The following is a 22,984-nucleotide window of genomic DNA, read 5'->3' as shown; positions in this document are numbered from 1 at the left end:
AATCTTGAGATTAAAGTAGGTCACACAATAATTCCGTAAATCTAGTCTGCTGTGCACGTCCATTCATTGCGTAGGTCTCAAATATGCAGTTTTCAAATAAACTTGTACAGTAGCATGCATTTTAAAACATTATGTCTGGCACTGCAGTCGATTAAGAAACCTCTGTTAGATAGCAATGTTTTCAGATAATGTTTCATTTGCTCTGTGATTGCACCTGGAGGGGGAAATGGTCTGTGCCCGTTCAATGACTTTTCCTGTAATTTGCCTACCGACTGCTCCCCCAGTTGACAGACTCTGCTAAGGTGCAATAACCCAGCAAGTGCAACATATGTCCTGAGAGTAAGGCATAGAAACCAAAGCTTTCTTTAACCTAGTAGTACCAAATATGTTTTAAATTGAAAATACAGGTTTGTTATAGCACATGTTTCTGAGAAAGCAGTGCAATTGAGACCTAAGTAGCTAATGGAGGGGGCACAACTAGTAAGATTTCTAGAAAGTATTTTGTTATCTCTGATCACTTTCCATTCCTCTTGTCTTGCAGAAGGACACTAGGGAGGTGGTGGCGGTGAAGGTGGTTGGGAAGAAGGGTCTGAACAAGGCTTCAGTGGAGAACCTGCTGACTGAGATCGAGATCCTGAAGACAGTGCGGCACCCACACATTGTCCAGCTCAAGGACTTCCAGGTCAGATATCCGCCAGATCAACGCAGTGCTGCCAGAACCACACGCTCACAGACACACTATAGAGTTAAGAGTTCCACCAGAAACACATGCTCACAGACACACAACACTATAGAGTTCAGCTTTCCACCAGAACCACACGCTCACAGAAACACAACACTGTAGACTTCAGATATCCACCACAACTACATGCTCACAGAAACACAACACTATAGAGTTCAGATATCCACCACAACCACATGCTCACAGAAACACAAGACAGTTTTTGTTACAGAGTTAATCTTATTATCCTCTCTTCTGATTCAGTGCACTGTACAGTAAATGTGATCTATAACAAAAACATTGTCAGTATAAAAAAACAAGTTAGAAAAATGTAACGGCCGTTTAAAGGGGTGATATCAAACACAAAAGTCCAAGTTAGGAGAAGCAATTAGTCCAATCTTGTCAAGCATCAAGCAAATAGGCACAATTAGAAAGGTGCTGGGGCCCAAGATTCACACAATTCTTGCTTCTAACTTGGTGCCTTTTTTTGATCGCTTCGCTCCACTTTATCACTCCACTTGAAACGATCTTTGTATAAAAGGAAGTGACTGAGACACACACTCACACGCACTGACACACACACTGAAGCACACACACTGACATAGACACACACTGAGACACACAGACGCACTGAAGCACATACACTGAGACACACACACACACTGAGGCACACATACACTGACATACACACACTGAGACATTAACACACACAGAGACACACACACTGAGAAACACACACACTACAACACACAGTCTCAGTGTGTGTGTGTCTCAGTCACTTCAAGTCATACAAAGAGCATTTCAAGTGGAGTGAAGTGATCAAAAACAGGCGCCAAGTTAGAAGAAAGAATTGTGTGAATCTTGGGTCCCAGCACCTTTCCAATTGTGCCTAATTGATGGTTGACAAGATTGGTCTAATTGCTTCTCCTAACATGGACTTTTGTGTTTGATATCACCCCTCTAAACATCTGTTACATTTTTCTAACTTGTTTTTTTACATTGACAAATATAAATTATAGATATCACTTCTTTTGTTACGTGATCAAATAATGATTAAAGCAAGGGAAAGATATCAGAGAATGTGTACAGTAAATAGACAGACAGACCAGAGTAATAAGTAGAGTAATAAGAGAAACGAGAAAAGATTTGAAAGTAAAATAATGGTAGAAGGGACTTTTGGACAGTATTGAAAGTGTAAACCTTGATTTGTTTTAGTTTTAAATGTACATCCATGAGTGGTGAAAACAATATGTCTGTTTTGTTAGGTATTGATATTTACTTAGGTACAAAACAACAGTGTTATCAATGGTTAAAAAGGTACAGATGCATGTAGGTGCTAAAAGGTAGTATACTAACACATTTTAATGCTGAAAAAAACATTATTCTCCTTGTTACAGAGGTGTTATGAAGTTAGGCCAATGTAAGGCATTTGTAAAGCATTCGATCTCTTGATAAAAGGCGATGTCCATGTCCTTTGCATTTGTTGGCCATGGTTTGACTTGAATGAGTGCATCATTTGCATGCCCCCATTTTCCAGTAGCACCCACAGCAAGAAAAGACACATAGTGTCCTGAAGTAACACCCTGTCCTTGGTGTATGATAATGGAAGATAACTCGTCATTCCTGTTGTCCACAGTAACTTTGCTCTTCTGCACAGCAGTAAACTTGGCATTGTGTCGCTTTGTAACGGTACTGTCTGGTTTGCACTGCAATCATTCTTCCTGCTGACTGAATAAGTTAACTTATTGTGACTGAAACCATGCGAGATACTTCAGGAGAATTTTCAGACAATTTGGTGAGAAACTGCAACATCTTGCTGCTCACCTCTATTGAAGGGTTGTCCTAAGAAGTGACAAATATCCCCAGTAGTTAAAGATGCAGTGGATGGCAAGTGATCATAGTGGTAAACAAAGCTCCTAATAGCCTCTTGTTGACTGTGTTTTAATGAATCCTTCGAAGGCTGCAAGTGAAATGCAGAGGCTGTGAATGAAATGCACTCGATCTTTTACCTTGTGTCCCTTGTGCATGTTGGTCTCCTTCATGCTTATCAACTTAGGGCAATAAATCCTTCTGAGCCTATTATACTCTGCAACTGCAGTTTGAGGTGCCTAAATGCAGGTGGGGTAAAAAGGTTGATAAGGTGGGCACCGCTTAAGGATGTAACTCTGGAAAGTGCAACGAAACTTTGTCCATAGGAGGAAATACCAAGATCCATCCTAACTGTTTTTAGAGTCTTATCATGGCATTGGTGAATGATGATTGAATGCGCACCAATGACTGGGAAGTGCTCTCTAAACAATGTAAACTCTGTCCATGATTTCAAACTTTGTGCGTAAATGTTCAAAGGCATGGGTGACTCCATTGTTAAATGAGATGGTTATGGTTTTGACCATACTTGTGTTTTCCAGATAGTAGGAAACAGCTTGAAGCTTCCCTATTGCCCCATTGTTGAGAGTAGCGGCAATGTCAATGTTCTTGCGAAGCACCAGTTTGCTGCCTATTTTGACTCGTATGGTAGTTTCCAGTCCAGCTGTATGACTGCAGTCAACCTTGTAGGCGTTCATTTTTGTCAGCACATTTCTCTGGAAGTTAAACGGGCAGTCCACAGTCCATAAGATGAATGTCCTTTCCAGGCATACGATCAAGCACCGCAGTCTGGGTCTGGTTACACATCTAAAGTAGGCATGACGCAGGTTGAGCCCTCGGGATGAAATAGCTAGGTGGCCATTTTTTTTAATTAGCAGTGGGAGAAAACCATTTCAGCAAGTACAGTAGAATCTGCCAGTTTTTAGTTTTACATTTAGATTTGTCTACTTTAGGGATGTAATTGTTTTGCACCTCTAGTACTACATTTTTGAAGAACAACCATCCTTCTTCTGTGGGTGTTTTCTCTATTTTACTCCAATCTACTTATGTTAGTGTCCGTTTCATACCTTCATAGTTTGCTTTTCTAAAATTGTAAACCTTAGCTTTAGTCATTACTTTTGGGGTTTTAAAAAACACTTCAAATGAGACCATGTTGTGGTCTGAGTTTGCCAGTGGTCTCTGACCTCTGTTTTAGTTATTCTATCTTCGTTATTTGAAAAGATTAAATCAAGGCATACCTCCCCTCTAGTCGGTGCCTTGCCAAATTGTGTTAGGAAGCAGTCATTTGTCATTTCCACCATTTCTATTTCATCCTTCGTACTACCCACCGGGTTTTCCCATTTTATTTGGGGGAAGTTGAAATCCCCCATTAGTATTGAACATAAGAACATAAGAACATAAGAAAGTTTACAAACGAGAGGAGGCCATTCGGCCCATCTTGCTCGTTTGGTTGTTAGTAGCTTATTGATCCCAAAATCTCATCAATCAGCTTCTTGAAGGATCCCAGGGTGTCAGCTTCAACAAGATTACTGGGGAGTTGATTCCAGACCCTCACAATTCTCTGTGTAAAAAAGTGTCTCCTATTTTCTGTTCTGAATGCCCCTTTTTCTAAACTCCATTTGTGACCCCTGGTCCTTGTTTCTTTTTTCAGGCTGAAAAAGTCCCTTGGGTCGACACTGTCAATACCTTTGCTACACGCATTTCTAATGTCATTGTATAACAGATTATTTTGCTCACCGTCTGAATCTGGCGGTCTTAGCATGGTCCTATTATTATGCCCTTTGAATTTTTGTCTGTTATTCTGACCCATATTGATTTGGTTTTATTTTCTTTGTCCAGGTTTAACACCTGGGCTTCAAGACTGTTTCTTATGTATAGCGCTACCCCTCCTCCTCTTCTGTCCTGCCTGTCTTTCCTATACAGTGTATACCCACAAATATTATATTCGTCCCCATCACTCTCAGACAACCAAGTTTCTGTAACACCTATCACATCATAGTTACCTGTTAGTGCAGTAGCTTCAAGTTCTAGAATTTTGTTTCTGATACTTCACAGTTTTGGTTTTCTCTTTTAATTTCCTTCCTAGCTCTCTGAATTTGTTTTGCAGGGATTTTGATCTGTCTCTTCCAATGTTGCTTGTACCGATGTGGATGACTACTACCGGGTCGTCTCCTGTTCGTTCTAGGAGCCTGTCCACGTTCTCAGTGATGTGCTTGACAGAGGCTCCCGGAAGGCAGCACACTGTTGTAGTAAGGGGGTCCAAACTGCGAATTGAACTTGCTGTGTTTCTCAATATGGAGTCCCCAACAATCATGACCTCCCTTTTTTTTGCTGTCTGGTCACCACTGTCAATGGGGTCCGGAATGTTGTTCCTTTCATTCTCTTGTTGTTGGTTCTGCTCATCAAAATTCTGAAGTGACTCAAATTTGTTGGTTGTTTTGATTTCTGGTGGTGTTTGACGAAGTTTCTTTTTTTCCCTGCTTCTGCCTACCTGAACCCAGCTGTTCTGACCTTCTATCTCCCTGGTGGCTTTCATTCTGTTAGGGGTGATGCAGACTTCCATGAATTGTGGGTGTGCCAGTTCCTCAAGATCCTGTTGCTGTCGCACTTCTTCCAGCTCCATTTCTAGCATACTTACTAGTTTATGCAAATCCTGGATCGCGCGGCACTTTACGCACACTTGGTTTAGCTCCGCTGGGTTTTCTCGGATTTCCCACATCAAGCAGGTGTCACAGATTACTGGCTTGAAGACCATGTTGAGGGTTTTTTTTTTTTTTGAAGTTTAGTTTCTTCTGCAGCTGTCAACCTGCTTTCAAACTGCTTCTAACTGCTCTGTACTTTTCCACGCCTGTACTTCTCCCACTCGCTGTCGCTGGGAAGACTGCCTCGTTTAACTGCGTTGTTCTGCTGTGCTGTTGGCTCCTCCCCTCGCCCGTGTCTCAGAACGGCGCTGAATTTGAATCAGCTGCTCCGAATTTCAGCTTGTTTGTTATCAGAAAAACACACGCGGCTGTTTGACTTTGAGCTGCTGCTGTGTTTCCCCAATGTCCTCTGTTTTCTGATTAAAGCAATTCAAGATGCAATTTCTCCTTACTGCTTCTAAACTGCTCTGTACTTTTCCACGCCTGTACTTCTCCCACTCGCTGTCGCTTCCACTCGCTGTCGCTGGGAAGACTGCCTCGTTTATCATTTCATGTATTAGCTATTTTTTTCTCATCGTCTCTGATTTTGCCATTTGTATCTCTTAGACATTTAACCTCCTCTTTGAATGTTCTCTTGCTGCTATAATATTGGAAAAACTTTTTGGAATTGGTTTTAGCCCCCTTAGCAATGTTCATTTCTATTTCTCTCTTGGCCTTTCTAACTTCCTTTTTGGCTTGTGTTTGCAGTTCCTTGTACTCTTTCTGTGTACTTCATTTTTGGTCCCTTTTAAACACTTTGTAAAGTGCCTTTTTATTGATCTATTAAACCATTTTGGCAATTATGTTTTAGATTTAGATTTGTCTAATTTTGGGATGTAACTGTTTTGCGCCTCTAATACTACATTTTTTAAAAACAGCCATTCTTTTTCTTTGGGTGTTTTCTCTATTTACTCCAATCTACTTGTCTCTGTTTCATTCCTTCATAGTTTGCATTCCTAAAATTATAAATCTTAGCTTACTGCTGTTATGGCACCAAAATCCAGCCCAGCTCCAACTCTGGGTCTGGCCATTGAATGGAGCCGTCTATTTAGACGAGGTTTGCCAGATGTAGTAGTAGAGACATTATAGTCTGCTAGGGTGTTGAGCACAAGAGCCCAGTACTCATATGAATGGAAAGTTTTCCAAGATTTGTGTCTTGCCGAAGGTCACGATCCTATGACTTGCCCGATTGAGACGATACTAACCTTCTTACAACACTTGTTTGATACAGGAAAATCAGCATCCAATTTGAAGGTATACCTGGCAGCAAGATCAGTGTGTGTGCCATGACAAAATTGACTGTGTCCCCTGGGGCACATTTCCTGGCAGTGCAATTTCTTAAAGGGACTCAGAGGCTTCGTCCTCCCATGAAAAGTATGGTCCCTAAGTGGAATCTAGAACTGGTACTGCGGGCTTATATGTCCCCCATTCGAGCCCATGGCGCCAGCAGAACTCCTCCCTGTTTCATTGAAAGTGGCATTTTTAATAGCCATTACATCTGCCAGACGAGTAAGTGAGCTTCATGCACTGTCCATCGATGGCTTTCACTGGAAGTGACTCGCAGGTAACATTAGGAACGAATCCATCCTTTTTGCCAAAGGTGGTATCCTCATTCCATATTAACCAATCAATGGTTTTGGAAACTTTCAGACCTGCCCCGCACGAGTCAGAGGAGGACCGTAGACAACACTCTGTGCCCAGTTCGGGCTCTGCGCTGTTATTTGGATAGGACGGTCTCCTGGAGACAGTCTATCCAGCTGTTTGTCTGCTACGGGTACCGCTGTAGAGATCAGGCCCTATCGAAGCAACGTCTAGTGCATTGGGTGACAGATGCAATACACTTGGCGTATGAACAGACGGACTCCCCGTTACTGGGGGACATTACGGCCCATTCTACCAGGGGCCAGGCAACTTCGTGGGCTTTCATTCATGGCACCTCCTTAGATGAGTTATGCAATGCTGCTACATGGACAGGTAGTCAGTCATTTGTGCTTTTTTATTGTCTTGATGTTATTATCCGAACAAGACCCTCTCTGGGCTCTAGAGTTTTGCAGATGGCATGCCCTTAGGCGTCATGTGGGCTCTTAGGCTATCGCCGTGGGGCTGTACTATTGGTAATCTAGAGCCACGACAGCTTTCCCATTCAGTAATGGTTGTCATTCGAATTGAAAGGGAACGTTAGGTTATTACCATAACCCAGGTTCCCTAAAAGAGAATGACAACAATTACCCTTTGAGGTTGTGTCCCCAGCTGACCTCTGTTTTCGAAAGAAAATGGCGATGTGCTACTGTAAGGACGTCCCTCTTCAACAGGAGGTGGGAGGGACTTCCCCCTCACAGCAGGTCCCTGATAGAGCAGCTTTTTTATATATGCTGAATGGGCTCTTCCCTCTGGTCTCTTTCAGGGAACCAGGGTTATGGTAATAACCTAATGTTATATTGATAAAAGCATGTAACATGGCGTCAAAATGAATACTTTTGGCGGTTCTAGGTAGAAGTACTTACAACTGTTTTAATTTTTGCGATTCTGACTTTCAAACGCTGTCAGAATATTTTTTAAGAACATAAGAACATAAGAAAGTTTGCAAACGAGAGGAGGCCATTCGGCCCATTTTGCTTGTTTGGTTGTTAGTAGCTTATTGATACCAGAATCTCATCAAGCAGCTTCTTGAAGGATCCCAGGGTGTCAGCTTCAACAACATTACTTGGGAGTTGATTCCAGACCCTCACAATTCTCTGTGTAAAAAAGTGCCTACTATTTTCTGTTCTGAATGCCCCTTTGTCTAATCTCCATTTGTGACCCCTGGTCCTTGTTTCTTTTTTCAGGTCGAAAAAGTCCCTTGGGTCGACATTGTCAATACCTTTTAGAATTTTGAATGCTTGAATTAGGTCGCCACGTAGTCTTCTTTGTTCAAGACTGAACAGATTCAATTCTTTTAGCCTGTCTGCATATGACTTGCCTTTTAAACCCGGAGTAATTCTGGTCACTCTTCTTTGCACTCTTTCTAGAGCAGCAATATCTTTTTTATAGCGAGGTGACCAGAACTGAGCACAATATTCAAGATGAGGTCTTACTAGTGCATTGTACAGTTTTAACATTACTTCCCTTGATTTAAATTCAACACTTTTCACAATGTATCCGAGCATCTTGTTAGCCTTTTTTATAGCTTCCCCACATTGTCTAGATGAAGACATTTCTGAGTCAACAAAAACTCCTAGGTCTTTTTCATAGATTCCTTCTCCAATTTCAGTATCTCCCATATGATATTTATAATTTTTTTTTTATATTATATATAATATATGATATTTATAATGTACATTTTTATTTCCTGCGTGCAGTACCTTACACTTTTCTCTATTAAATGTCATTTGCCATGTGTCTGCCCAGTTCTGAATCTTGTCTAGATCATTTTGAATGACCTTTGCTGCTGCAACAGTGTTTGCCACTCCTCCTATTTTTGTGTCGTCTGCAAATTTAACAAGTTTGCTTACTATACCAGAATCTAAATCATTAATGTAGATTAGGAATAGCAGAGGACCTAATACTGATCCATGTGGTACACCACTGGTTACCACACTCCATTCTGAGGTTTTTCCTCTAATCAGTACTTTCTGTTTTCTACAACCACTCCCTAATCCATGTATATGTGTTTCCTTGAATCCCTACTGCATTCAGTTTGAGAATTAATCTTTTGTGTGGGACTTTGTCAAAAGCTTTCTGGAAATCTAAATAAACCATGTCATATGCTTTGCAATTAATCCATTATATGTTGCATCCTCAAAAAAATCAAACAAGTTAGTTAGACACGATCTCCCTTTCCTAAAACCATGTTGACTGTCTCCCAGGACCCTGTTACCATATAGTTAATTTTCTATTTTGGATCTTATCATAGTTTCATTATTAGTTATTGTCAAGTTCCAATATTGTTAAATGCATTACCCAGTAACCGTTATTACCCTTCTGGTGTTATTTGTGTAATATGTGGATGTCACCTTGAGAGGCAGAGTAGTGCACTAGGGTGTGGAAGGGCTGTCTATGTCTACGTGGGTGTGTGTGTGTGTGTGTGTGTGTGTGTGTGTGTGGATGGTGCTGATTTGTTGTTAGCCGCATAATAAACTGCATTAAACGCAAGATCCTTTGTGTGTGTTTCCAATAATTCTTGTGCTCGCAACAGTATTATAAATGTATAAATAAATTAATAGAAAGATAGAAAAATACACGTCATATTAATTGATTTGGCTGATGCGTTTATCCACAGCAATTGACCTGTATATACCTATATAAAAAGTACAAGGTTTATGTAAAAGTATATATATTAAGAGGAACGATAGCAGCCGAGATTTAGTTATACAACAAGACACTAGTGATCCTTCGCTTGCAGCAGCTGTGGAGTAGCGGTCGGAACACTTTGCTCCTGACTGGAGGGTTGTGAGTTCAATCACAGGTTTGGGGGACATTGCTGCTGGTCCAGTTAAAAATCTTACTGTATAAATGGGTAATGTATGTTGTAAGTTGGCCTGGATAAGTGCGTCTGCTAGAAAAAAAAAAAAATACACATGAATAGTTAGTTTTTGGATGGGACACTGCCTTGCAATACCAGGCTCTTTCAACTTTTCTTTGGAGTTTTACTCAGTGGTGTACGTCGAGGATATATGCAGGTAAAGAGTGTTTACCCACTTTGAATTTGGGCAATATACCGTTTGCCCACTTCTCATATAAGGGATGCAGTTTACTCACTTCTACTCTCATCTGATGTGCAAATCCTGTGATGTGTTAAAGACAATGTATTTTAACAGCGAGCGTCTGTTGTGTTCAGAGAATGTGAGTGGAACGAATCGGTGACAATTCCATTCACTGCTCATAATAATATCCGCCGCTCTGCTCAGCTCGCTCTTTCATTCCGCTCCGCTCCCCTGACAATGGTCAGGGGTTTGAAGATTCATCAAGGGAGAATGAAATGCTTGAGGGAGAAGGGACAAGGGCCACGCATTGATCAGTACTACTTACGAAGTCAATCGAATGAAATCCAGTGACAGGAAGCAAATCACAGTTGGCAGGATATCAGAACCCCTGTCATAGACATGAGGAGGACTTGTGTGGATACAACTAGTTATGAACCTAATGATCCTTGCGAACCCGGTCAGATGAACCAGCGTAAGAGAGAAAAGAACCTCAATGGGCACAAGCCTGGAGTTAAATGGCCAAGAGCTTGTGAGAAAACTGTGTGGGACACAGTAAACACGGACCTCTGTTTTACTTTGGAAAGGTTAAATGGAACAGTTGAAAAGAAGCTGGATAAATTTGAAGACATCATCTAAACTTATGGAAGTGAGAGGTTTGGAATTGAAAAAATGAAGGAAAAAGTACAAACTATTCCTGAAAGTCTAGACGGCAGCAGGAGATTGAATACTTAGTTAGAGAAAGGAGGTAGTTGAGGAAGCAATGGAGAAAAGCAGAACAGTCAGGAGGAGTGACTCAATCTGTTACAAAGGGTCATAAAGGATAAGCTTGCAACATTGCACAGAGCTGAGCGCCTACGGAAACGCTACAAAAAGAAAGAGCGTGAGAGAACTAACTTTTATAAAGATCCATTCAAATTTGATATTCACCAGTGAGAGAAATGTCACACTAAAATCATCTAAGTTTGAACTGGAGAGATATTTGGAGGAAACACATACAGATTCAAAAAGGCAGGAGCCTATGTCAATTCCTTCAGACATCCCACCTATCAATCTACTCAAATACCAAATGGAGGACTATGCACCTAAGTGGAAAGAAGTAGAGCAAGCTGTGAAAAAAGCAAGGGCATCATCATCTCCAGGGCCTAATGGAGTTATACAGAGTGTACAAGAGTGCTTCTGGAGTTCTATGAATCCTGTGGAAATTGATGAAAGTGGCATGGGAACAATAGGTAATACCAAGAGCATTTCAGGCAGCAGGTGGTGTCTTTATACCAAAAGAAAAAGATTCTACAGGCATCAGTCAGTTTCTTCCTATTTCCCTATTAAACGTAGAAGGCAAGATTTTCTTCAGAATTATTGCTCAGAGATTGGTAACCTACCTATTAAAGAACTGCTTCATTGACACTTCAGTACAATAAGCAGGCATACCAGGTTTCCCAGGATGCTTAGAACACACCAGCGTAATTTGGCAACAATCAGCATAAAGGAGAGGAAGGAGCTCCATGTGGCATTCCTGGATTTGGCTAATGCATATGATTCAGTGCCACATGAACGTCTTTGTGCAGCATTTGATTTTTTTAGCGTATAGATGACAATAACAAATTTAGTGAAAGCTTTTTCTTAGATTTGCAATTTAGTTTTTCAACTTCAGAATTCAGCACTACATGGCAATGCCTAGAAGTTGTAATAATGGCAGGACAGCGTGGGAGAAGTACAGGTGTGGAAAAGTGCAGAGCAGTTTGGAAGCAGTAAGGAGAACGTCGAGAAAAGATCCTCGAGCAGGTTCAGAAGCATTTAAACTAGAAAGGAAGGGGGGAGAAATCAACAAAAAAACAGAAGTGAGACCGCATCAAAACAAGAACAACAACTCAGGTAAGACAACCATTACATGTATTTATCTAAATGCTACAAGTATCAGAAACAAAATTTTAGAACTTGAAGCTACTGCACTAACAAGTAACTATGATGTGATAGGTGTTACAGAAACTTGGTTGTCTGAGAGTGATGGGGACGAATTTAATATTTGTGGGTATACACTGTATAGGAAAGACAGGCAGGACAGAAGAGGAGGAGGGGTAGCGCTATACATAAGAAACAGTCTTGAAGAAAACAAAGAAAACAAAGCCGAATCAATATGGGTCAGAATAACAGACAAAAATTCAAAGGGCATAATAATAGGAGCATGCTATAGACTGCCAGATTCAGACGGTGAGCAAAATAATTAGAGACTAGAGGGGAGGCATGCCTTGATTTAGTCTTTTCAAATAACGAAGACAGAATAACTAAAACAGAGGTCAGAGAACCACTAGCAAACTCAGACCACAACATGGTCTCATTTGAAGTGCTTTTTAAAACCCCAAAAGTAATGACTAAAGCTAAGGTTTACAATTTTAGAAAAGCAAACTATGAAGGTATGAAACAGAGACTAACAGAAGTAGATTAAAAGAGAGAAAACATCCACAGAAAAAGGATGGCTGTTCTTCAAAAATGTAGTACTAGAGGTGCAAAACAATTACATCCCTAAAGTAGACAAATCTAAATGTAAAACTAAATTGCCAAAATGGTTTAATAGATCAATTAAAAAAAATATTCAGTGAAAAAAGGCACTTTACAGAGCATTAAAAAGGGACCAAAAAGAAAGTACAAAGAAAGAGTACACCGAACTGCAAACGTTAGTCAAAAAGGAAGTTAGAAAGCCCAAGAGAGAAATAAAAATGAAAATTGCTAAGGGGGCTAAAACCAATTCCAGAATGTTTTTCCAATATTACAACAGCAAGAGAACATTCAAAGAGGAGGTTAAATGTCTAAGAGATACAAATGGCAAAATCGTAGATGAAGAAAAAAAAATAGCAAATATATTAAACGATTATTTTTCACAAGTTTTTACAAAGGAGGATACGGACAACATGCCCCACATGCCATCCAGTTTCTATCCAGTTTTAAATAACTTTAGCATAACCGAGGCAGAAGTGTTATAGGGACTAGGAGCTCTTAAAATAAACAAATCCCCTGGGCCGGATGAGATCCTCCCAGTAGTACTCAAAGAAATGAAAGAAGTAATTTACAAACCGCTAACCAAGATCATGCAGCAGTCTCTTGACACAGGGAAAATTGCAAACGTAATACCGATCCACAAAATGGGAAACAAAACTGAACCAGGTAACTACAGACCAGTAAGCCTGACTTCTATTATATGCAAACTTATGGAAACTATAATAAGATCCAAAATGGAAAATTACCTATATGGTAACAGTGTCCTGGGAGACAGTCAACATGGTTTTAGGAAATGGAGATCGTGTCTAACTAACTTGCTTAATTTTTTTGAGGATGCAACATCAATAATGGATGATTGCAAAGCATATGACATGGTTTAGTTAGATTTCCAGAAAGCTTTTGACAAAGTTCCGCACAAAAGACTAATTCTCAAACTGAATGCAGTAGGGATTAAAGGAAACACATGTACATGGATTAGGGAGTGGTTAACATGTAGAAAACAGAAAGTACTGATTAGAGGGGAAATCTCAGACTAGAGTGTGGTAAACAGTGGAGTACCACAAGGATCAGTATTAGGTCCTCTGCTATTCCTATGATTTAGATTCTGGTATAGTAAGCAAACTTGTTAAATTTGCAGACAACACAAAAATAGGAGGAGTGGCAAACAGTGTTGCAGCAGCAAAGATCATTCAAAATGATCTAGACAAGATTCAGAACTGGGCAGACACATGGCAAATGACATTTAATAGAGAAAAGTGTAAGGTACTGCATGCAGGAAATAAAAATGAACATTATAAATATCATATGGGAGATACTGAAATTGGAGAAGGAATCTATGAAAAAGACTTAGGAGTTTTTGTTGACTCAGAAATGTCTTCATCTTGACGATGTGGGGAAGCTATAAAAAAGGCTAACAAGATGCTCGGATACATTGTGAAAAGTGTTGAATTTAAATCAAGGGAAGTAATGTTAAAACTGTACAATGCACTAGTAAGACCTCATCTTGAATATTGTGACCATTGTTCTGGTCACCTCGCTATAAAAAAGATATTGCTGCTCTAGAAAGAGTGCAAAGAAGAGCGACCAGAATTATTCTGTGTTTTAAAGGCATGTCATATGCAGACAGGCTAAAAGAATTGAATCTGTTCAGTCTTGAACAAAGAAGACTATGTGGCGACCTAATTCAAGCATTCAAAATTCTAAAAGGTATTGACAATGTCGACCCAAGGGACTTTTTTGACCTGAAAAAACAAACAAGGAACAGGGGTCACAAATGGACATTAGGTCTGTGTAACAGAAGTGTTTAAAATGTATATTTGTATTTAGGCACGAGGATTGCACAGCACTTCACGTGCAAGTAAAATGTAATAATAAACGTAATAGTGAGCACGGGGAATTGCACTTTATTAATTCACGTGCAGTTGTACCGCGACTCTAATTGCAATCGAGTCACGGTACAGCTGCATAAAAGCTGCATGTTTTCACCCACTCTGGGTTGTGTGTTCGGTGAGTGGAGAACGGGATTGGAGACGGAGGTAATTGTAAAAGTAATAAGTAGTTAAACATCTGCTCACCGTGTTTTGTGTGTATAGTTAGTTTTGTTTGTCTTTTTGATTTGGCTTACAACCTTTTTATTTTCTGTTCTGTTTATTAAATGCTGAGCGAAACCATTCGCTTAGCTCCACCAAACTCCACCTCTCTCTATCGTTTCATTTCCTGCTTCTGGTCTTAGGTCACCCACTCCAGCTGTCTTTGTGACACTGTTGTTTAGAACTGCTTGTCAAAATCTAATGAAAATGTGCAGACAAGTGTTAGTAAAGAGACAGACAATGTCACCTCAAGCTGCATTCATAGTATGTGAAATAATTTTCATGTCAATGCAGAACCCTATTTGGTCAAGTGCTTTTTCTACTTGAGTTGGTTTTGTATGGTTTTGCCTCAGAATGAATGATTGAGTGATTGAGTTATGGATGTGAGGACATGTCAGTGTGACCTGCTTTTACATGGAGCTGAAAGAGAGTTTTGGAACCCGGATAGACATTCCACCAATGGAACTACTCATGCCTTACTGTAGGGTTGTGTGAGAGTGCCACTGCAAGTCCATGCTTCGAGTGGACTTGCATTCATATGGCTGAGCTATGTGTGCATTAGGGTTTGCGGGGCATAGTTAGCTTTGTTTATTTTTTGCATGGTAATTTTCTAACTGATGTGTATGCATGTCATCTTGGCGTATGGTTCTGTGGTATACCTGTATACCTGTTTTTGTGCTTGGTAAGTGATATACGGGGAGATTCGGAATTCGTACAACGTTCTTCAGTTCTGCTTAAATGCTGACATTATTGAACAGCCCTCAGCCAAATGGTTCATCACAGAGCATCTCTGTCATAGGTCCCAGTTCGTGCTGGGATTTCTGCACTGTTTTACAGCTTGGTGGTGAAGGCTAATGCCTGCCTACAAGTGTGTTGTTCTTTTGTGTGTATCTTTTATTTTGGCCCTTGTGTTGTGTTTTGTTTATTCCTATTTGTTTTTTTTTTTTTTAAAGTGTGCAACAGCGCTTTAAAACTGTAGCTATCTGTCTCTGGGTCTAATTTCTACTGGTAACCAGCTTGGGCCATGATGCCACCCTGTCACACAAACCAATAGAACTCTTCCGTGTTATGGAGCTTTGCTACGCATATGAGGAGCTTGATATTCAGCTGTGTGATACAGGCTTAAATATTCTCTCTTTTCCATACGTTGTACAAACAGAAGACTACTTGAACTTTAATGTGTGTGCTGTGGTTCTTGAACTTGCATGTGTGTCCTGTGGTTATTTTATTCATGGAGAGAGCCAGACCCTTAGCTATGAGCCATGCCCCTCATGGAATAAGAGCAGTAGTCTGTGAGCGTTGATGGAGTTTCCTCTCTGTGTTCTGGCTCCGCAGTGGGACTCAGAGAACATCTACCTGATCTTGGAGTTCTGCTCCGGAGGGGATCTGTCCAGATTCATCCGCAGTCGCCGGCTTCTCCCTGAGCGCGTGGCTCGAAGCTTCCTGCAGCAGCTCGGTAAGGAGAGCCTGGGATTTGTTTTTCACACCCTGCTGTATTTCTAGGGCTGGTCATTGATTTGGCTGTTTTTTTACACATTGAAATGTTTTTGGTCAGATATCACTTCTGAGATGTTCCAAATACCTGTTTTATTTATGATAATCCCTAGTGGCCATGATGGTAATTAGAACCGTTAAAACATGGTGGGAAATATATATTCAAAAAATACGTAGGCCATATGTTTCTAGTGTTTCCGTGGTGTTTTGACTGTGTGCTATCTCTTCCCTCCCTCCCTCCTTCTCTCCCTCTCCTTCCTTCTCTACCTCTCTCCTTCCCTCCCTCTCTTCTCCTTCCTTCCCTCCCATCACTCCCTCCCTCCCTTTCTCTTTTGCTCCCCTCTCCCTCCCTCCCTCCCTCCATCCCTTCAGCCTGTGCTCTGCAGTTTCTCCACGAGCGCAACATCTCGCATCTGGACCTGAAACCTCAGAACATCCTTCTGAATGGAGGGCTGCTCAAACTGGCAGGTGGGTGCTACCACATTACAACAACAACTCTCATTGAAGGCGTGTGAGATGGAGTTACCATGTCTTGTTTTAAGTGGCTTAAAATGTAAGGTTAGAAGTGCAATTTTGTGGTGAAGACACGGCCACATGGTGCGCAGGGTAGGCCCTTGCCCTCTTCTATTAGAGATGCTGCTTCGATGCAGGGTCAGCCAATTCCCTCTTCTATTAGAGATGCTGCTTCGATGCAGGGTCAGCCAATTCCCTCTTCTATTAGAGATGCTGCTTCGATGCAGGGTCAGCCAATTCCCTCTTCTATTAGAGATGCTGCTTCGATGCAGGGTAAGCCATTGCCCTTTTCTATTAGAGGTGCTGCTTCGGTCAGTGTTTTTAAGTCAAGATTAAAGACTTACTTTTATAGTCTAGCCTTTTTAACCTGACTTAGAAATATAATTGTTTTAATCTATTTTACTTGCTTATTTTTGTAATTGTGTTTTATCTATCATTCTTACTCATTTCCTGTTCTCTTCAGCTGTTTTTATAAATAATTGTTCATATGTTTTGATATAGATATTATAATTATGTGTTGTTATTTTGTCATTTTTACTATTTCTTGAAACTGCAGACTTTTCTGTTTTCTGTTTTAACCAACATGTAAAGATCTTTGAGACACTCTGGTATGCAAGGTGCTGTAGAAATAGATACAATTGAATTGAAATGAAGTAAAAGCCTAGTCAGAGCAGGGTGGTTTGAAGGTCCTGGCTGTGCCAAGTTGCTGGTCTTGGCTGGGCATTCCACAGGGAACATTGGCTCTGGCTCTCTCACTGCTTAGGAGGCTAAATGGGCAGAGACTGCTTCTCTTCAACTTGTTGCGGTGGACTGTACTCGAGTTCCTGGCTAGAAAGAGGCCGTGGGATAGGAGGACACTTACTGACCTTCAGTTCTGAGCTGCTGTAGGGAATTGCAGCGTTGAGAGGACATGATTGGATATTCTAAAATTGTTCATAAAATAATTGGGCAATAACAAAAAAACAGAAGTGCACTTTACTGAGTCCCATTGAACCCCTCTCCACAGCAGTGCTTACTTGGGTTTCCAAGCTGCTCAGAAACGTCTCTCTCGCTGGCAACCTGCAGCTGGAAGCTAGCTTGACCGCTTTGACATAAGAACATAAGAACATAAGAAAGTTTACAAACGAGAGGAAGCCATTCGGCCCATCTTGCTCGTTTGGTTGTTAATAGCTTATTGATCCCAGAATCTCATCAAGCAGCTTCTTGAAGGATCCCAAGGTGTCAGCTTCAACAACATTACTGGGGAGTTGATTCCAGACCCTCACAATTCTCTGTGTAAAAAAGTGCCTCCTATTTTCTGTTCTGAATGCCCCTTTGTCTAATCTCCATTTGTGACCCCTGGTCCTTGTTTCTTTTTTCAGGTCAAAAAAGTCCCTTGGGTCGACATTGTCAATGCCTTTTAGAATTTTGAATGCTTGAATTAGGTCGCCGCGTAGTCTTCTTTGTTCAAGACTGAACAGATTCAACTTTTCGCCTGTCTGCATATGACATGCCTTTTAAGCCCGGAATAATTCTGGTCGCTCTTCTTTGCACTCTTTCTAGAGCAGCAATATCTTTTTTATAGCGAGGTGACCAGAACTGAACACAATATTCAAGATGAGGTCTTACTAGTGCATTGTACAGTTTTAACATTACTTCCCTTGATTTAAATTCAACACTTTTCACAATGTATCCGAGCATCTTGTTAGCCTTTTTATAGCTTCCCCACATTGTCTAGATGAAGACATTTCTAAGTCAACAAAAACTCCTAGGTCTTTTTGATAGGTTCCTTCTCTAATTTCAGTATCTCCCATATGATATTTATAATGTACATTTTTATTTCCTGCGTGCAGTACCTTATACTTTTCTCTATTAAATGTTATTTGCCATGTGTCTGCCCAGTTCTGAATCTTGTCTAGATCATTTTGAATGACCTTTGCTGCTGCAACAGTGTTTGCCACTCCTCCTATTTTTGTGTCGTCTGCAAATTTAACAAGTTGGCTTACTATACCAGAATCTAAATCATTAATGTAGATTGGGAATAGCAGAGGACCTAATACTGATCCTTGTGGTACACCACTGGTTACGACACTCCATTCTGAGGTTTCTCCTCCAGTCAGTACTTTCTGTTTTCTACATGTTAACCACTCCCTAATCCATGCACATGTGTTTCCTTGAATCCCAACTGCGTTCAGTTTGAGAATTAATCTTTTGTGCCGGGACTTTGTCAAAAGCTTTCTGGAAATCTAAATAAACCATGTCATATGCTTTGCAATTAATCCATTATATGTTGCATCCTCAAAAAAATCAAACTAGTTAGTTAGACACGATCTCCCTTTCCTAAAACCATGTTGACTGTCTCCCAGGACCCTGTTACCATATAGGTAATTTTCCGTTTTGGATCTTATTATAGTTTCAATAAGTTTGCATATAATAGAAGTCAGGCTTACTGGTCTGTAGTTACCTGGTTCAGTTTTGTTTCCCTTTTTGTGGATCGATACTACGTTTGCAATTTTCCAGTCTGTCGGTACCACCCCTGTGTCAAGAGACTGCTGCATGATCTTGGTTAGCGGTTTGTAAATAACTTTTTTCATTTCTTTGAGTACTATTGGGAGGATCTCATCCGGCTCCGGGGGATTTGTTTATTTTAAGAGCTCCTAGTCCCTTTAACACTTCTGCCTCGGTTATGCTAAAGTTATTTAAAACTGGATAGGAACTAGATGACATGTGGGGCATGTTGTCCATATCCTCCTTTGTAAAAACTTGAAAAGTAATCATTTAATATATTTGCTATTTTTTTCTTCATCTACGATTTTGCCATTTGTATCTCTTAGACATTTAACCTCCTCTTTGAATGTTCTCTTGCTGTTGTAATATTGGAGAAACATTTTGGAATTGGTTTTAGCCCCCTTAGCAATGTTCATTTCTATTTCTCTCTTGGCCTTTTTAACTTCCTTTTTGGCTTGCGTTTGCAGTTCCGTGTACTCTTTCTGTGTACTTTCTTTTTGGTCCTTTTTTAATGCTCTGTAAAGTGCCTTTTTTTGCTGAATATTTTTTTAATTGATCTATTAAACCATTTTGGCCATTTGATTTTACATTTATATTTGTCTACTTTACGGATGTAATTGTTTTGCGCCTCTAGTACTGCATTTTTGAAGAACAACCATCCTTCTTCTGTGGGTGTTTTCTCTATTTTATTCCAATCTACTTCTGTTAGTCTCTGTTTCATACCTTCATAGTTTGCTTTTCTAAAATTGTAAACCTTTGCTTTATCATTACTTTTTGGGTTTTAAAAACACTTCAAATGAGACCATGTTGTGGTCTGAGTTTGCCAGTGGATATCTGACATTTCTTGGCGGACGATTTCCTTTTAAATGTTACTTCCATTTAGTATTTCATTTATCCACTAGATGTCACTGTTTTACCATTTCTAAGAAACATTCAACTGTAAGACCTTTGTTTTTTGTATGCTGGTATTTAAATAATCAGGCATAGGAGCACAGCTGTAACTGGGGTGTGATGTCAGAGGATGTTAGACTAGTTTTGTTGCAACAGCCAAAAATGTGACAATGAAAGGAATTGTTTTGCTAGTTGCTGTCTGTGGGTTTCATAATAAGTACTCTAGCTCCAAGAGAGGCTGAGGCTATCGCAACACTTAAGGGAATGCATTGGGCTGGCTTTTAGTGTAGACAAACTCATCTTTACGTTCCTGCCTCCAGTCTAGTGAAATACTGACAACAGTTGAGATAGTGTGTTGAGACGTTCATGGTTTCTCAATGCTGAGCCAGTGTGTTTTCTCAATGCTGAGCCAGTGTGTTTTCTCAATGCTGAGCCAGTGTGTTTTCAGTGCTGAGCCAGTGTGTTTTCTCAATGTTGAGCCAGTGTGTTTTCTCAGTGCTGAGCCAGTGTGTTTTCTCAGTGCTGAGCCAGTGTGTTTTCTCAGTGCTGAGCCAGTGTGTTTTCTCAGTGCTGAGCCAGTGTGTTTTCTCAGTGCTGAGCCAGTGTGTTTTCTCAGTGCTGAGCCAGTGTGTTTTCTCAATGCTGAGCCAGTGTGTTTTCTCAGTGCTGAGCCAGTGTGTGTTCTCAGTGCTGAGCCAGTGTGTTTTCTCAATGCTGAGCCAGTGTGTTTTCTCAGTGCTGAGCCAGTGTGTTTTCTCAGTGCTGAGCCAGTGTGTTTTCTCAGTGCTGAGCCAGTGTGTTTTCTCAGTGCTGAGCCAGTGTGTGTTCTCAGTGCTGAGCTAGTGTGTTTTCTCAATGCTGAGCCAGTGTGTTTTCTCAGTGCTGAGCCAGTGTGTTTACTCAGTGCTGAGCCAGTGTGTTTTCTCAGTGTTAAGGGAGTGTGTTTTCTCATTGCTGAGCCAGTGTGTTTTCTCAGTGTTAAGGGAGTGTGTTTTCTCAGTGCTGAGCCAGTGTGTTTTCTCAGTGCTGAGCCAGTGTGTTTTTTCAGTGCTGAGCCAGTGTGTTTTTTCAGTGCTGAGCCAGTGTGTTTTCTCAGTGCTGAGCCAGTGTGTTTTCTCCCTGTAGATTTCGGTTTTGCTCAGTACATGTCTCCCTGGGATGAGAAGCACGTGTTGCGGGGCTCTCCTCTCTACATGGCTCCTGAGATGGTGTGTAGCCAGCAGTACGACGCTCGTGCTGACCTCTGGTCAGTGGGGGTCATTCTCTACGGTAAGGCTGCTCTCTGGCCCTGTAGGGTCTCCGCGGCTTCTGCAGGAGGGAATCGGCTTCAGAAATCACTGTGTGACTGTGTGACATCTGTCTTCGCTTCATGTATTGGATAGTTCATCGAAGTCATAGTAAAAAAACACCACTCTAAAATAGACAGACAGGCCACTTTTAATTTCATTTGTTTTGCTAGCTGTATTATCTGCCTATCTGTGCATCTAGCTAGACACACAACATGGCTGCTGTATACACCAGCCAAGACCAAGGAAGACCAAAGACAATATCCCACACTGAAATAACCACACAAACACTGAAATACCCACACAAACACAATGAAATAATCGTTTTTTCATGTAAAATCGGGAAGCTACCGCAATTAATTTGTTATTAAAATAATCTATATTGTCTACATTTTAAGTATTTATTTTCTTTCATTTTTAACATCTAGTTATGTGTGTTCATTCATTATGTGATGTTTCTGCTGAGATTCATTTTTACCAAGCTTACAAACTATTCCAGGAGAAGTGTCCATTTTCATCCACAGGGGGCTGCATCTGAAAAGGCTCCTTAAAGCTGAAGTGAGTGGTTTGAAAAATGACCTCTAGAGGGCATGCAAGTGTAGTTTCTGTCCTCTCTGTATCTTTGATTTTGTATAAAGATTTTCCTTTCAGAAGTAGCCCTTTGACTGATAATAGGTTTTAATTAGTAAGCAAAAACCCTACTTATGCTTTATATTTTATGCAATTTAGCAGTTTTACTATTTGTCCTTCATTTCTAAGGGCATGGAATTCAGACTCTATTAGATTTTTATTTATATAAGGCTGGGACAGGAGAAGTAACACAACAGAGCACAAACATGTACACCCAGTTACCGGGTAATTCAGTGATTGCATGAAATAGTCAAACAAGTCATTTTTTAAGGAGTGCTAAGCAACATTTTCTTCTTTTTGCATTAGTAATTCTATTACTGGTCCCCTGTTTTCTTTGCTGAAGATCTGAATTGTGCAGATATTTCCCACGATGTTGGAGTTCAAGCTCACTGGACTGATTTAGCTGGCTACATTTAGAACTACAGCAAAGGTACCAGGAGCAGCAGTGTCTCCAGAGCTGTGTGTATTTGCATACTAACATAAACAAACAAGGACTGGTGCTGATAATTTTAAATGTTAGGAAATGGGTTAAAGCCTTGGTTAGCACTCTCATTTTAAAGACCATTTTGAGGTAAGGAATGCCCTCGTGAAGGTCCAGGGTAAGTCATATTCCACTGTGCAGTGTTTAGAGTTCTATAGGTAAGGCATGCCCTCATGAAGGTCCAAGGTAAGCCATATTCCATTGTGCAGTGTTTAGAGTTCTAGGCTGAGAGGTGAAAGACGGAGCCTGATGCTTCCTCTCCCCTCCCCGTCTCTTTACAGAGGCCCTGTTCGGACGCCCTCCCTTTGCTTCCCGTTCCTACACTGAGCTGGAGGAGAAGATCCGCAGTGACAAACCCATTGAGGTGAGGAAACCCCACAGTGCCTCCTGCTGGCACACAGAAACAAAGGCCCCGGGGGGCTACCAGGGATGTCTGTTAAGCAAGATCCACCCCAGATTAGTTCTTATACAGGCTGTGGAAAGCCCAGGTATTAGCGCATTTACATTAACAGTTATGATGTGACCCTTTTTGTGGCCCATAGGGGGAGTGTTTTCCATCATTCAGGCATTTAAGTCCCTTGTGTAGGAATGGGATTTCCCATTGGCAGAATGCTGTAAACCTGATTGGTTGTGTGAAATGTTTGATTCCCAGGAATACTTCTTAAATCT

At 40.8% G+C, this 22,984-nt stretch overlaps 1 protein-coding gene across 2 annotated transcripts in view; it reads left to right on the top strand.

Annotated features, from left to right (window-relative positions):
• ulk3 (unc-51 like kinase 3) overlaps nt 1-22,984 on the top strand; it is a 92,623-nt gene that overhangs the window by 1,191 nt on the left and 68,448 nt on the right. The window contains exons 2-6 of one of the 2 annotated variants that reach the window (XM_041226052.1): nt 542-682; nt 15,869-15,989; nt 16,400-16,495; nt 21,044-21,187; nt 22,597-22,679. In XM_041226052.1, the coding sequence (XP_041081986.1) occupies nt 542-682; nt 15,869-15,989; nt 16,400-16,495; nt 21,044-21,187; nt 22,597-22,679 (585 nt within the window). The remainder of the gene's footprint in view (nt 1-541; nt 683-15,868; nt 15,990-16,399; nt 16,496-21,043; nt 21,188-22,596; nt 22,680-22,984) is intronic. The other variant, XM_041226053.1, reaches the window with a different exon arrangement.

Source organism: Polyodon spathula, chromosome 24, assembly GCF_017654505.1.
Source record: "Polyodon spathula isolate WHYD16114869_AA chromosome 24, ASM1765450v1, whole genome shotgun sequence".
Lineage (NCBI taxonomy): Eukaryota > Metazoa > Chordata > Actinopteri > Acipenseriformes > Polyodontidae > Polyodon > Polyodon spathula.
Note: the sequence above shows the minus strand (reverse complement) of the source record. Positions and strands in the feature narration are given on the sequence as shown.